Genomic DNA, 15,404 nt, shown 5'->3' on the forward strand with positions numbered 1-15,404 from the left:
AACCTTTCCCGTCTCGCAGTTTCCACATACTTCAGAGCACCCCAGGTGTGAATTGTGTTAGCTTCATTTGTTGGTTTTAAGATGTTATTTCAGCGTGTGTGTAAGCTAATGTATAAGTCCTAAACAAAAGTTAACTAGAGTAACATATCCCCATCTATAATTAACTACACTGGATACATATGAAGTTGAACATCGTGCTTAGTTCACCGCACCGCTCATCAATATGGCACGCATAACAAACCCCTGTTGCTCGTGGGGACCCTTCCTGACCACCCCAACTTTACTCTGGACTTTGGTCAGTGAAGGCCTGGTCAAGCATTCCTTCCTAGGCCTAGACTAGCGATAGGGTTGGAGTTAGGTTGTTTAGCTGTACGTACTTACCTTTTTGATCATTACCAACGGTATCATCTAAATCTCTTCATAAACCTACCTGTGAAGTATAACTTTGGAAATGATGACTTTAGGGGACACGGCCACCAAACTATTTTCATGTTGAACTCATTAAAGGGTTAGGGAAACTATTCTGTAGGTATTCTAAGTGTATTTACTGAATTCCATACATAAGTACTTACCTGTTACTCACCGATTATTTAAGTACATAATTTCTTAGTTCTCCTAAGGGTGACTGTATTGAGCTGCTTTACAGTAAGCATGTGACAATATTTGACTAGAGGTTTTACTTGCTTAGTGTGTATTTTAAAGGCTTAATAAATCCTTGTATATGTTTGTACTTACCGGTCTAACTTGAGTTATTGGTGTTGTGTGGACTTTTTAGCCCTAGACCACTAACAGCCCTCGTTAGACTAAGATTTGCCATTCTGCTACCTTACCTTCATTGGGTTTGGCTTGTCCCCAGTGTCCCACTGTTCATAATAGGGAGGTCTACCAAAATCCACCTAGAGTGCGGATTCTGGAAATCCACCGTAATACATTTCAGGAAAATTAATTTGAATGCTAACAAGGTTAGTCAGAATGTTAAAAATACAGTCCAATTGAGGAATTAAAAATTTTAATAAAATGTATACACAAGGACCAAAATTATAAGACTTGGTCGAGAAATCCCAGTTAAAGGTGAATGTTTAGGGTGAGGCAAGTACCTTAGAGTAAATTCCAGAGCAGGTATAAAGTTCCATTGGAAGTAATGGAGTCGCTAGATAAACTCCACAGTTGTGGATTTCGCAGTGAACAATCCAAGGGAAGGCTAGAGAACACCCCAAAGTAGTACACAGGAGGTCGACCACTCGGCTGCAAAGTATTTTTATCCTGGACCAGAGGGTTTCGCGAATAATCTCACACCCCCAGAGCCCAAATGTCAGTGAAAACAGCTCCAGTTGCACAAAGAACACCCGTAGTAAATAGTTTCTTTGCATGGGTCAGATTGAGGTTCAGTTCCCAGGAACTTCCATCCTGAGCCTGTAATGTTTCTAGCGATCCAGGAAAGGCATATTTGAAGATGACACGCTTCAAGACTATCAGATATTGGTACGGACTGGCAAGGAAGGCGAGGGAACCTGGGAAGACTGTGCCTGGTGGATAGGTGCACCTCATTTTTGTATTTAGACAAATGAGCCCCTCTGGCATGTATTGCCTTCAGCATCTGCACTTAACGTGTTTATTAGGCACTGAGCCCCTCTGGAATGTATTGCTTTTAGCATCTGCATTTAACGTGTTTACTAGGCATTTCAACATTTGAGCCCCTATGACCTTAACTTCGCATGGACTACATTACTCTATAATCTATGTGCTACCCTGATGTGCCCTCTGCCCATAACTACATTAGCCTATCTATATTCAGCATTGAATAGCCTAGAGGTGCCGTGCGCCCAGAATTGCATTTAGCCCATCTGTGGGGTGCTACGCCCCGGCATTCATACTGCTGCTTTTTCATACCCAGGTGCTTCACGATTATATTCTAACTGCCAACAACCACCCTGCACCTATCCTACCCACGTACACAATGTATCTCCATACGCTCTATACTGTGCTACTTAGATCACTTCTTTATACTATGAATATCCAATACCCGACCATGGTACCAAACTCACTTACACACGAGTCCCCACCTAATTTTCACAAACCAACTGATATGATCTGTGCACCCTGCACTGTCCTCCAGAGGAACCTCAAACTACGTGCCAGGCTCTCAAGGCTTTATGACCCTTTAGCGAAATCATCCCACAGCAAGGCTATTACTAGCCCCCACAGCCTTTCCCAGCACCCTCTTCAACTAAACAGTAGACTATCGTGAACCTATCCACACCCAGAAAGACATGCATAAATCCTCACTATCACTCTTAAAACCAGTACAACCTGAGACCAAGGGAGCACTGATAAACGCCTGCTCCATGGTAGCCCACGCTACAGACATTGCCGACCTACTCTACAATGAAGACTTGCTCTTCGTAGCCGTTACTGAATCTTGGCTACATCCAACAGCAGGCCCCGCAATTATGTTAGCCATACCAGATGACTATACTCTAAGACTCGATCGTACCGCCTCTCGAGGCGGAGGTCTTGCCATTATAGCTAAAACTAAATTCCCTCTGACCATTGAGTCACCAGCCAACATAGGATCTTGTGAATCCATAGCTGCAAAGTTAACCTTATCTAATACAAAATCCATCTCCATTCACCTTATTTACCGACCACCTGGCCCCCTTAGGGTCATTTGAAGAAGTCCTCACAAATATCCTATCAAATAAACTCAGGAACTCCTCACAAAGTATCGTATTAGGAGACTTTAATCTTGGTTTTAGCGACCCCGCAGATGCTAACGCCACAATAATTAATACCTTAGAGGAACTGGGCTTTACCCAGAAGATCACAGAGCCCACTCATACCAAAAGGTAGAACTCTGGACTGGCTATCTGTGCACAATTGCCCAGTCCTGATCTCTTCTATACTTCCACAGCCCTGGACAGACCATTACCTGATCTCGTTCACCCTAGAAGCAACACCAGTGCAAATTGACAGTATAGCTCCAGCTGTTCAGACTAGAATCAAAAACATCACCCCTGAAAATTTGATCCTATTAATCGCACCGACCTTGAATGCCATTCCGGACCACACAGATCCCTTAATGATGTTAGACATATAATAGAGTCATGCTCTCATCTCTTGATGCCATAGCCCCACTGAAGTTAAAGAACAAACCTAGAAAACACATCAACGCCTGGTTTTCTCCTCATCTTAAAGCCCTCAGACAGGAAAAACAACGCTGTGAAAAAATGTGGAGATCACTCCCCTCAGAACAAAATAAGAAAAACTTGAGTAGACTAGCCTCTCATGATAAAAAAGAAATCATCCTGGCCAAACAAACGTCCTACAGCACTCGAATCTCTGAAGCCAAATCTAACACCAGAGAGCTCTTTACAATACTAAAAGAGGTTCAATCTCCCATCCAAGCTCCCGACTCGTGACTCAAGGATAAAAACTGGTGCACGGGTATACAAAATGCCTTAGCTAACAAAATCTCAGCTCTCAAGTCAAAGATAAACATTAAAAAAGATTCTTCTCTCTTCCACCAAACCCAGTATCCCCACCCCTAAAAAGACACACCCAACTCAGACACACCCCCTGTGCACATTCCCCATTTTAACTTCCACATTGTATCCACCAAAGAGGTAGAAAAGGTCATTCTCACCCTCAAACCTTCGAACTACCATGGAGACCTATGCCCTGCACAATTGATAAAAGATGCGGCTCGTGATCTCGCACCATTTATTACCAAACTAATAAATGCGTCATTCACATCAGGCAGCGTACCTAACAATCTGAAACAATCATGGGTCCGCCCCCTGCTCAAAAAACCAAATCTAGACCCCTCTACTCCCACTAATTACCGCCCCATCACTACAGTACCATTCCTTCTTAAAATCCTCGACAAAATAGCATACCAACAAATCCAACATTACCTTGAGCACTTCCATCTCTTAGGAGTCAGACAATCGGGCTTCAGGGCTCAACACGGCACCGAAACCGCACTCATAGATCTTAAAGCACAGATAGATGAGCTGAGAGATCAGGGTAAGGTGGCACTATTGCTACTTCTTGATCTCTCGGCTGCCTTCGACCTGGTCGACCACAAGATCCTATGCGACCACCTTCAAAAAGCCGCCCACTTCTCTCAAGAGGCAACTAACTGGATCCAATCCTTTCTAAATAACCGCACAATGAGAGTCTTTTCCCCAATAGCAGCAGCCGACCCAACACCCATCACCTGTGGCGTGCCTCAGGGATCTTGCGTCCCCCCGACCCTGTACAACATCTTCACAAAGCCCCTTTTTGATGATCTAGATGGTCTGGGTATCACCTAAACTAATTATGCCAATGATTCCCAGATCCTCATCCCGTTGACGGCGGATTATGACAAAGATTTGGCATTCATTAACAAAGTGTACCTCATCATCCAGGCATGGATGGCCTCACACAGTGTCTGCCTGAATGATGACAAACAGAACTCTTCATTCTAGGGTCCTCACATAACGTTAACTAGACCAAAACTACTCCTCCTTCGTAATTGACAATAAGATCACGGTAGCCAAGGAGGTCAAAACCCTTGGCTTCTACCTAGATTCCACTCTCACCTTTAAAAAACAAGTTATGGCTATGGCATCCGCCACACCTTATACATGCAAACTCATCAGAGCAGCCAAACCTTTTCTCTCTCCGTCTAACTGTATCACCCTAGCCAGGGCTCTGATCTTGTCCAAGTTGGACTATTGCAACGCACTTTATGTAGGATGCAACAAATATATTACGAACAAAATTCAGATCCTTCAAAAAAACGCCCTAAGAGCGGCCCTCAGTATCTCTAAGAAAGCCAGCGTCTCTGATTCTAGAAGGTCTGTCAACTGGCTTTCTACCAAAGACAAAATATTCCTCAAATTGGTTTCCCCGACCCACAAATGCCTCCACCAAGCAGCCCCTCAATACCTCATCACTAGATTCACCAGACCTACTTCCTCTCGCCCCTCTAGAATGACCAACTCCAATCTCCTCCTGGTGCCCAGGTTTAAACGGTCTATGTCGGGTGGGAACAGCTTTCCTGTTAAAGCAGCACAATACTGGAACTCCCTTCCACCGCCTTGCAGGGAGGACCTCCCCTACCGCCTATTCAGAACTAAGACCATCCATTGGCTCAAGATTCACGACACATAACTACCTCATGCTCTCTTGCTGCCCTGATGCTCCACCACTATGATTGTAAATAAGTACATTTAGGTTGTCAACTGCTCAGTGTAGATGCCTTTTCAAGAGACAACCGATGTATTGTATATAGTACTGCTTATATTGTACACTTCTGTAACCTATGCCTCATCGGCATGCATGGTTTCTTTTTGACGTGTCCAGCACTGTAACCACGGCTGGACTGCATTCCACTGTATGTAACTAAAACTTGCAATCCTCTTGTTGCCTCTGCGCCTTGCTACCTCTTTAGGGGTTAGGTGCGCAATATAAATAAATACCTAAATAGGTGGACAAAAGATGAGCAGCATCAGCAAACCATCACATGGGTCACCTCAACCCAGAGTATCCATGGCATTTCCCCAAGTTATTACTCTCACTATGGCCATATACTTCCTTATTCTCATTACATTACCAAAAGGCAAAAATGCAGCCCCCTACAGTCTTCCTACCCAATTCCACCACACCGCTCATCCACTCAACGGCACCCAACCTCGCCGCCTGCAACCGCACACCCACACCGTGCAACCCGACTCTTAGAAACTCCCTCCTATGATACCGCACACTCCATCTTCACCATTTCAACACCAACACTTCACTCAGCAACCCACCTCTAAAAACAGACAACGAGCAAAGGAGGAGGAATTGCCATCACCACCAAAGGCCACCTCTGCCTTCGAGAATTTACTTCCCTACCGTTCCCTTTAGGAGAACTCATGTCCGTCAAACTCGCCCTCTCTGCCCAAAGCACAATACTTCTACACCTGATATACAGAACCCTCCCCCCCCAGGCCCAATATCAACTTTTGAAGACATCTCCAAATTACTGTCTCGCAACACTGAACATACATTGAAAATCCTACAACTAGGAGATCTAAACCTTGGATACAAACACCCCCAAGACTTGAATGCCTTCAACCGTAGAATAATCCCTCATCGGACTAGGCTACACACAAAACATTTCTGAATCTACCCACTGCAAAGGCAGAACCCTCGACTGGGTAGCCAACCTAAACTGCAACCTGAATATACTATCAAACACACTATGTGCCTGGTTAGACCACCACATCCTCCACTTCGAGCTAGAATCTTCCCATCACGCCCCTCCAGCAACTGCACAAGCCCCACCGGTTTCCACCAGGAACACCACGTCTATCACTCTAGAGGCTCTCCACCGACTCATACAGCCCATCATCAACCCATCCCCCTAAACTAAACCAGTCCCAGAAACCCAGTTGACACCTTCAACAAGAATCTTCTTAAAGCAATAGACCACATAGCCCCACTAAAAAGCAGGAAAGCGATACAACCCAGTCACCTAAACAAATGGTTCACCCCAGAACTAAAAGCCTTAAGTAAAACTAAAAGTGCATCAGAAGCCAACTGGCAAAAAAAACATCTCCTCAAAATAAGGCTCTCTTCAAGACAGCCGCTGCCGCCTACAAAAAAGCCATCTTCAAAACAAAAAGCGATACATTCAACAGTAGAATATAAAATGCCAACTCCAATGTAAAAACTCTTCACCATCCTCAGGGAAATCTAATCTCCCATACCACCTCAAGCCACATGTGTCAAGGATACTTCCTGGAGTGCAAACATTCAGAAGGCACTACTAGACAAAATACCCCTACTCCAGACCAAAATTGAAACCAAAAGAACTCTCCTTGCTAAGAAACGCACAACTAACTAACCAAACCCATAAACCCTGTCCTGACAATACAGAACTATTCAAGTTCTCCCGTGCCACTACTACTAGAGTAGAAGCTATAATTGCTGAACTAAAACCATCAAAATGTCAAGGGGACATCTGTCCCGACTTCATCATTAAAGAAGGAGCTTAAGACTTCGCCCCATTAGTCACAACTCTCATTAACGCCTCCTTTGCATCCTGCTCCGTACCCAAAAATCTCAAAGATGCCTGGGTTAAATCTCTAATTAAAAAAAAAAACCTTAGACCCGAACATCCCCACAAATTGCCACCCTATCACCACTGTCCCATTCTTGCTAAAAATTCTCGATAAAGCTGCTTACGTTCAAATTCATAATCACCTCGAAACTCGCTACCACCTAGGCCTTCGTCAGTTAGGCTTCAGACCCAGACATGGCACCCAGGCTGCCCTTCTAGATCTGAAGATACAGATTGATGAGGTTAAAGACAAAGGCCCTCCTTCTCCTTGATCTCCCAGCGTCCTTCAACCTAGTCGAGCACAGCTTCCCATCTTCACACCATACATCCTCAGCCACCTTCTCACCCAACGCAACCAAATGGATCCAATCCTTCCTAGCCAAAAGGTCTATGAGGGTCTTCTCAGACACTGCCTCAGCAAACCCATCGCCCATTTCATGTAGAGTCCCCCAAGGATCCTGCGTATCGCCCCACCTTATTATAACATCTTCTCCAAGATGCTATTTGACCTCCTTGATGACATGAAAGTCCCATATACCAACTATACGGACTATACCCAAATTCTCATCACGTTCTCAGGCTCGTACAAGAACGACTCCTGCCTCAATGAAATCTATAATAAAATTCAAGACTGGATGGCCAAGCACAGGCTTTGTCTAAACTATGACAAAACCGAGCTCCTCAATGGCTCCAAACAACGACTCAAACTTGACCCTCAATACAACTAATTTAATATAGATGGAATCATCAATGTCTCCAAATAGCCAAAACATTAGGGGTCTACCTAGACTCCACCGTCACATTCAAAACAGGTTAATGCCACAGCCTCCTCCTTGACCTATACCTCTAAGTTAATAACGGCCTGCAGACCTTTCTTATCGACACAAAGCTGTATCACACTAGGAAGAGCTCTGATATTATCTAAACTGGACTACTGTAACTCCCTCTATCTAGGTACCAGTAAGCAAAACATCCACAAGCTACAAATCATACAAGATAATGCTCTCAGAGCTGCCCTCAACATACCATGCTTTGACCACATATCCCAAGCTACACTGCTAAATGGCTTCCTATAGGAGGACAGACTCACTTTCCGAACTCTCATCATCACCCACAAATGCCTCGAAATACCTGGCCAACAAATTGTGCGCCAAGACTACCTCCAGACCCACTAGAACAGACTATGCCCACTGCCTGAACATCCCCAAATACAGACCCCAAAGATCAGGCGGAACCAGCTTCCCGGTCCTAGCAGCTGAAACCTGGAACTCCTTGCCCCCAGCCTTAAGAGATGAACACTTATTCCCAATGTTCCGCTTCAAAGTCAAAATCTGGCACTTTGCAAACACATCTCTCTCCTAAGGCACTTACTGGAAAACAGATTGTTTTCTTGGTAAACGTCCGCTAGAACTCTGCATCCAACATGTAAATTCATGTATATTAATGTAAATACCTATATTACTGCACAGCTATGTAAACTCCTCCCAGCTGCACACTAACGCCCTATACTCCTGTATTATTCTTGTAATTTCCTATATGCCTTTATCTTATTTATACCATGAAAGTAACCAGCTACACAAGTCAAGCGCTTAGCTGCCCCAGGGTTTAGCGTGCTATATAAGCAAATAAAACAAAACGTGCGGTAAAAATCTGAAGATGGCTGCCAGAGGAGATGCTTAGGGAGAGGGCAGTTATTGGCTGGGGTACACAGTTTATAAGTGAAAGTGAAACTTTTTTCTTTTACCAAGGATTCCCAGCCTGACAGGGAATATTCATGAGCATGTGAATCCATGCCAGACCCCATGCTTGAGAAATATAATTTTACCAAATCACCTCTTGTTGCAGAATAAATATTTCAGCAGCAATGTTTTGAAGCATTTCAGGAAAAAAGTTACATTTTGAATTGAGGGGCATCTGAACTACTGCCAATTTTAATTTGTAGCCAACATTTCAATAGATTACTGGAAACTTTACAAATTAAACATACTTTGAGAATTCATTGTCTGATTTAATCAAGCACGTGTTAAGCTACAAAAGGATTCATCAAAAATTGTCAGACAAAACTATGCAAACTGAAAACAATGTACTTACTTTGCCAAAGCACTGAACGAGTGGCTAAATGACTTTGCTGCCAAATGTAGAAGGGTCTGGACAAACACTTCTATTTTTAATGGGTTGAAGCTAGCCCCCTCATCTGAAATGCATTGTATAAAACAAAAACAAATCCTTAAACATTCCATGTGAATACTTAATATGTGGCAAATTCAAAGGCAAAACTAAACAAAACATGAATTTATGAGGAAAATTGCATAATAGGAACAAGTTACTTACCTGTAACTGTTGTTCTCCAGCATGGGTCTTGCATGGATTCACATGCTCATGAATATTCCTCGCCAGGCTGGGAATCCTCAGTAAAAAAAAAAAATCAGTTTCATGTCTTAACTGTCTTTCTCCTAACAACCAATAACTGAGCTCGGGGTCATACTGCCCCCCCCCCCCCCAGTCAATGACTGCCCTCTACCTAAGCCCCTCCTCTGGCAGCCATCCTCAGATTTGGTAGCACGTAAAGTGGCAGTAGGACCAAGAGAAGAGCCGCAGAGGGCCAAGCCGGAGGGTTTGCATGTGAATTCATGCCAGACCCATGCTAGAGAAGGCACAAGTTACTTACCTGTAACTGTTCTCCAGCATGGGTCTGGCATGGATTCACATGCTCATGAATATTCCCAGTCAGGCTGAGAATCCTCGGTAAAGAAAAATTCAGTTTCGTTTCTGATCTGTCTTTCTTAGTAGTAACCAATCACTGGTCTCTGGGTCATACTGCCCCCAGCCAATGACCGCCCTCTCCCTAAGCCCCTCCCCTGGCAGCCATCCTCAGATTTGGTAGCACGTAAAGTGGCAGTAGGAGCAAGTGAAGAGCCGCAGAGGGGAAGGAGGGAGGGTTTGCATGTGAATCCATGCTAGACCCATGCTGGAGAACAACGGTTACAGTTAAGTAACTTGTTCCTTCTCCAGCAGGGGTCTGGCATGGATTCACATGCTCATGAATACAAGAATACATAGCAGTACACACATGCACAACCACGGGAGGTGGCAAAGGCTCAACATTAAGCATCACATCAACTCAACATTAAGCATCTTACCTCCTCACCAGGCTCACCTCAGGCGAACAGGTTGCGCAGCATTGCTTGGCCGACCCTGGACTCCTCCCTGGAATCCCGGTCGACGCAGTAGAATTTCGTGAAGGTGTGCGTCGACCTCCACGTAGCAGCCCTGCATATGTCCAGCAGGGGCACACCAGATAGGAACGCCGTGGTAGCTGCGATCGCTCTGGTGGAATGGGCTCTCGGACGGCCAGGCAGCGGTCGGTTTGCCAACCGGTGACAGCACAGGATACAGCCGGAGAGCCATCTGGAGATGGAAGCCTTCGAGAGAGCCTTCCCCTGATTGACAGGTCCAAAGTTCACAAAGAGTTGTGACGTCTTCCGAAAACCCTTCGTGCGGTCCACGTAGAACTTCAGCGCTCTAGCTACATCCAGCGAGTGCAAAGTCCTCTCAGCCGGCGACGAAGGCGACGGGAAGAACACAGGTAACACCAAGGGTTCGTTGAGATGGAAGTCCGACGGTACCTTGGGCATGAAGGAGGGGTACGTCCTGAGCACTACCCTCGTGTCGTGGAAAGTCAAGTACGGGGCCTTGCAGGAAAGGGCCTGGATCTCTCCCACTCGTCGTGCGGAGGTGATGGCCACAAGAAAAGCTGTTTTCCACGATAGAAACTTCAACGGGGCCGAGTGCAGAGGCTCGAACGGAGGCCCCATGAGCTTGGTCAGCACCACGTTGAGCTCCCACGCCGGGGCCGGAGCCTTCACCGGCGGGAACGATCTGAACAGTCCCTTCATGAACTCTTTCACCAGACGATGAGACCACAAGGACGCCCGCCCCGTGGTTCTGGTGTATCGGAAGATCGCAGCAAGATGAATCTTGATGGACGCGTGTGCCAGACCAGCTTTGGCCAGCGTCAGCAGGTACGGCAGTACTTGGGGAGCCGTAATCTGTAGAGGGTTAATCTTCTGTGCGTGGCACCAGACAGAGACCCTCTTCCATTTGTGTCCGTAGCATTTAAGAGTCGAGGACGCCCTGGCCTTTGCAAGAACCTCTCTGCAATCGGCCGGTATGTCGTATCCTCCAAACTCTAGCGCTGCAGGAGCCAGGCCTGCAAGTTCAGCGACTTCGGGTCGTGGTGGAGGATGGCGCCTCCTTCCCTGGAGAGTAGATCCGCGTCCGCCGGCAGCTTGATCGGCGGGGACGCTGACAAGTCCAGAAGGTCCGGGAACCATATCTGCCTCGGCCACGCAGGTGCGACGAGGATCATCCTGCACCGTGACCTCTTTAGCTGGTTGACGAGCCGGATTAGCAGAGGCAAGGGAGGGAACGCGTAGAGGAACAGGCCCTCCCAGGGGAACGAGAAAGCATCGCCCATGCTCCTCGTCTGGGGAAACCTGCTGGCGAACCTCCGGCACTTGGTGTTCGTCGCCGTCGCGAACAGGTCAATCTGGGGTGTGCCCCACCGTCGGAAGAGGCGATCCACCAGATCCTGCCGTAGTTCCCACTCGTGGCACGAGCGCAGCTCCCTGCTGAGTGAGTCGGCGATGGTGTTTTTTTATCCCTGCCAGATGAAACGGCACCAGAAAAATCCCTTGGGCGACGGCCCAATGCCACAGGTCCTGCGCCTCCTTGGACAGCGCTGGGGACCTGGTTCCGCCCTGTTTCCTGATGTAAAACATGGTGGTGGTGTTGTCGGTGAAGATCCTCACCACCTTGCCCTTGAGGGACGGAAGGAAGGACCTGAGGGCCCAAAACACTGCACGGAGCTCCAGGACGTTGATATGCAGGGACTTCTCCGTCGGGAGCCAGAGTCCCCTTGCATGCAGATTTTCGGTGTGCGCTCCCCACCCTTCCAGGGAGGCATCCGTGGTCACAGTCTCCTGGTGGGCTGGGGTCTGGAAGTCCATGCCCGCCGTCAGATGCGCGCGGGTGCCCCACCACCGTATCGCTCGTTGGAAACTCTCGTCGAGCTTGATCCTTTCCTCGAAGCTGCCCGTCTGGATCCAGCGCGCATCCAGGAATTCTTGCAACGGGCGCATCCGGAGCCTGCACATGGGAATGAGGTAGATGCAGGAAGACATCATCCCGAGGAGGGACTTGATGGACCTCACTTTGGCCGCGTCGGCCACCAACATCCGTTGCACCTTGCCCAAGATGGTCCTGGTCCTCTCCTCCGACGGGGAGGCCAGAAGGGACACTGTCGAGCCTCGCTCCCAGAAACAGTGCGACTTGCGTGGGCACCAGGTGGGATTTGGCGTAGTTCACGGAGAATCCCAGGTCCGTGAGGAGTTGGACGGTCCTTGCCGTGTGGACCACGGCGAGCTCCCTCGTCTTGGCGCGGATGAGCCAGTCGTCCAGGTAGGGGTAGACGTGAATCCCCTCGCGGCGCAGCTGCGCCGCCACCGGTGCGAGGCACTTGGTGAATACCCTGGGTGCCGACCGTAGTCCGAAGGGAAGGGCTTTGAACTGGTAATGACGCCCTTGGACCACGAATCTGAGGAATTTTCGGTGCCCCTTTAGGATGGGAATGTGGAAGTAGGCATCCTCCAAATCCAACGACGATAGGAAGTCTCCTTCCTCCAGCTGACCCAGGACGTGCTGGAGGGTGACCATCCGGAACTTCTGCGCCTTGATGAACTTGTTCAGACGTCGCAGGTCTAGGATGGGGCGCCATCCTCCCGTCGTCTTCTTCACAAGGAAGTATCTCGAGTAGACTCCGGAGCCCCGAAGCCTCTTTGGGACGAGTTCGATGGCGCCCTTTCTGAGCATCGCCTTTACCTCCAGGAGAAGTTGAGGGACGTGAAGTTCTTTCCTGGCCACGGGGGGGACGCGCGGGCACCTTCTTTGAAACTCGAGCGCGTGGCCCCGGGCCAGGGCGTCCAGCACCCAACGGTCGGTGGAGATGGACTCCCACACGCTGACGAAGCCCGCCAGCCGGCCTCCCACCGGGGTGCTTCGGTGGGGGCCCGACCCCACGGCCGGTTCAATCCTGCTTGGACGCGGCCTTGCCGCCTTGACCTCCTTGGCGACGACGGCGGGGTCCGCTAGACTTGCCTCGTCCTCTGTAGGCCTCTTGCGACGACGAGCGGGCCGCTTGACGGTAGGAAGCGAAACCGCCGCCGGAACCTTTGGAGGCGCCCTTGCCTCCGCCGCTCCGAAAGGGCGTCCGTCGTTGCTGCAGGACTCCAAGGGCCCGGGCCGTCTCAGTATCCGCCTTGATGGCCTGAAGGGAATCGTCCACTGTCTTCCCAAACAGGTTGTTCCCGTCGAAGGGCATGTCCAGGACTCTGGTCTGGACGTCCTGCCGGAAGTCCGTAGCTTTGAGCCATCCACGACGTCGAAGGCAAACGCCGTTGCCCAGCTGGCGGAACCCAGTGTCGGCGATGTCCGTCGCCACGGTGATGGCGTGGTCCGAGGCCACCTCACCTTCCTGCAGGATCTCCAGGGCCTCCGCCCTCTTGTCGTCCGGCAGAAAATCCAGCAGGGGAGCTATCTTGTACCAGAGCTCCCTGTCGTAGCGGGCCACGATAGCCAAGGCGTTGGCCGCTTTAATCGTCGTCGCTGCCGACGAGATGACTCTACGTCCCATAGCATCCAATTTCTTTACCTCGCCGTCCGGCGGGGAAGTCGATGTGGAGGCCGCACCCCCCCCCGCTTTCTTCCTGGCTGCCGCGGAGACGACGGAATCTGGGGTAGGCTGCGCCCGGAGGCATAGGGGGGCCGTGTCCGGGACCCGGTACTTTTTCTCGTACCGGTCTCTTCTAGCTGGCGTCGTGGAAGGGTTCTTGAGGAGGGAAAGGCCCTCATCCCAAATGTCGTCCAACAGAGGCACTGCGAGGACCGTCTTTCTCTTGGCCTCGCGCCGCTGATAAAGGAAGCCTTCCTTTTTCTTCTCCTCAGGGCAGAGTTGGAAAAGCTCGGAAGCCCTGGAGATCATGGAGTGGAAAGATCCGATCTCGTCAGGCGGAGAAGCCCTGGTGGGAGGCGACGACGGAATATCCTCGTCGTATGCCTCGTCGTCCGTACCCGTCGCTGCCGTGTCAGTCCCCGTATCATCCCCTCGGGTGGACGGGGAGGAGGGCTGGACGGGGCGCGACGGTTGAAAAGGAGGTGGTGGATGGATCCTTCTTTTCTTGGTAGGGGGAACACCAGAAGGTCCCGGTTCTGGATCCCCCGACGGGAGAGGTTCCTCCGTCGGTAACGGTAGCCTCGTCCTTATCTCGGAGCATAAGGACTGTATGGCCAACAAAATGGCCGCCGAGTTGTCTTGCGGCGCTGGCAGAGGGGAATCCGACGGGCGAGCAGGGGCCCCGTCGGTATCCTCGACGATGTCGTCGTCGTCACCTGCGTCGGGGTCCATTCCGACGGGCTGGCCTTCTTCCACGCCTAGGCCGTGGCTTAAGACCTCGATCAGCTCCTCTTCTGAGGTTGAGGCCGAATCTACGACGACGCCCTGCCCCCCCTTCTTCCCCACGGAGGGTTTCACGGGGGTCCTATCGATGGGCACAAAAGAAGACTCCCTCCGAGGAGGCAGGGAGATTCTGGGCCCTGAGGTCGCCACCACTGGTGCAGCCTCCAGAGGCTGAGCCAGGGCCGCCGCGACCGTTTCGATAGAGGGCTTGGTCGGATGGATCAAGGCCTTCACCACCTTAGGTGCGCTCACCGCCTTATCCTTGAGGGAGGGGGCACTGCCACGCTCCTCCTCTGCCTTAGAGCTCGACCGGGGCCTCTCCAGGAGCTTCGCCGGGTGCTCGGCCTTCCTCTTACCCGACCCAGAGCGTTGGCTCGTGGTTGATGGTGCCGGGGAGGGTGCGCCCTGCCTGGCGCCCGTAGAGCCCGACTGTTCGGCGCTCCCGGTGCCAGCGGACTCGCGGTGCTTGGCCTTATGTTGGGCCCCCGTCGCCGGGGCGCCCTCAAAGGTCTTAGAAGACCGCTCGGATTTCTTCTTCTTCTCGCCAGACGGGCTCTTACCCTCCAGCCAGTTGGCGAGACGTTGATGGCGGTCCTTCATGGTCCGTTCCGACATGTTGCCGCAAAACGCACAGTCCTTCTCCACGTGCGTCTTGTCCTCATGAAGGCAGTAAAGGCAGAAAGAGTGTTCGTCCTCCTTAAAGACGTTCTGCAGCTGGCATCCAGGGCAGACCCTGAACAGCTTTCCGGGCGTCGAGCTTCCCTTCTCCTGGGCCATCTCCGAGACCGGGCCTGAGAA

General features: G+C 49.9%; 1 protein-coding gene across 1 annotated transcript in view; it reads right to left on the minus strand.

The window, feature by feature from the left end:
• NCBP1 (nuclear cap binding protein subunit 1) overlaps positions 1-15,404 on the minus strand; it is a 1,187,216-nt gene that overhangs the window by 586,161 nt on the left and 585,651 nt on the right. The window contains exon 17 of the mRNA XM_069630359.1: positions 9,185-9,287. Coding sequence (XP_069486460.1) covers positions 9,185-9,287 — 103 coding nt within the window. The remainder of the gene's footprint in view (positions 1-9,184; positions 9,288-15,404) is intronic.

The sequence above is a fragment of the Ambystoma mexicanum genome, chromosome 6q (genome assembly GCF_040938575.1).
Source record: "Ambystoma mexicanum isolate Mex_15411 chromosome 6q, UKY_AmexF1_1, whole genome shotgun sequence".
Taxonomy (NCBI): domain Eukaryota; kingdom Metazoa; phylum Chordata; class Amphibia; order Caudata; family Ambystomatidae; genus Ambystoma; species Ambystoma mexicanum.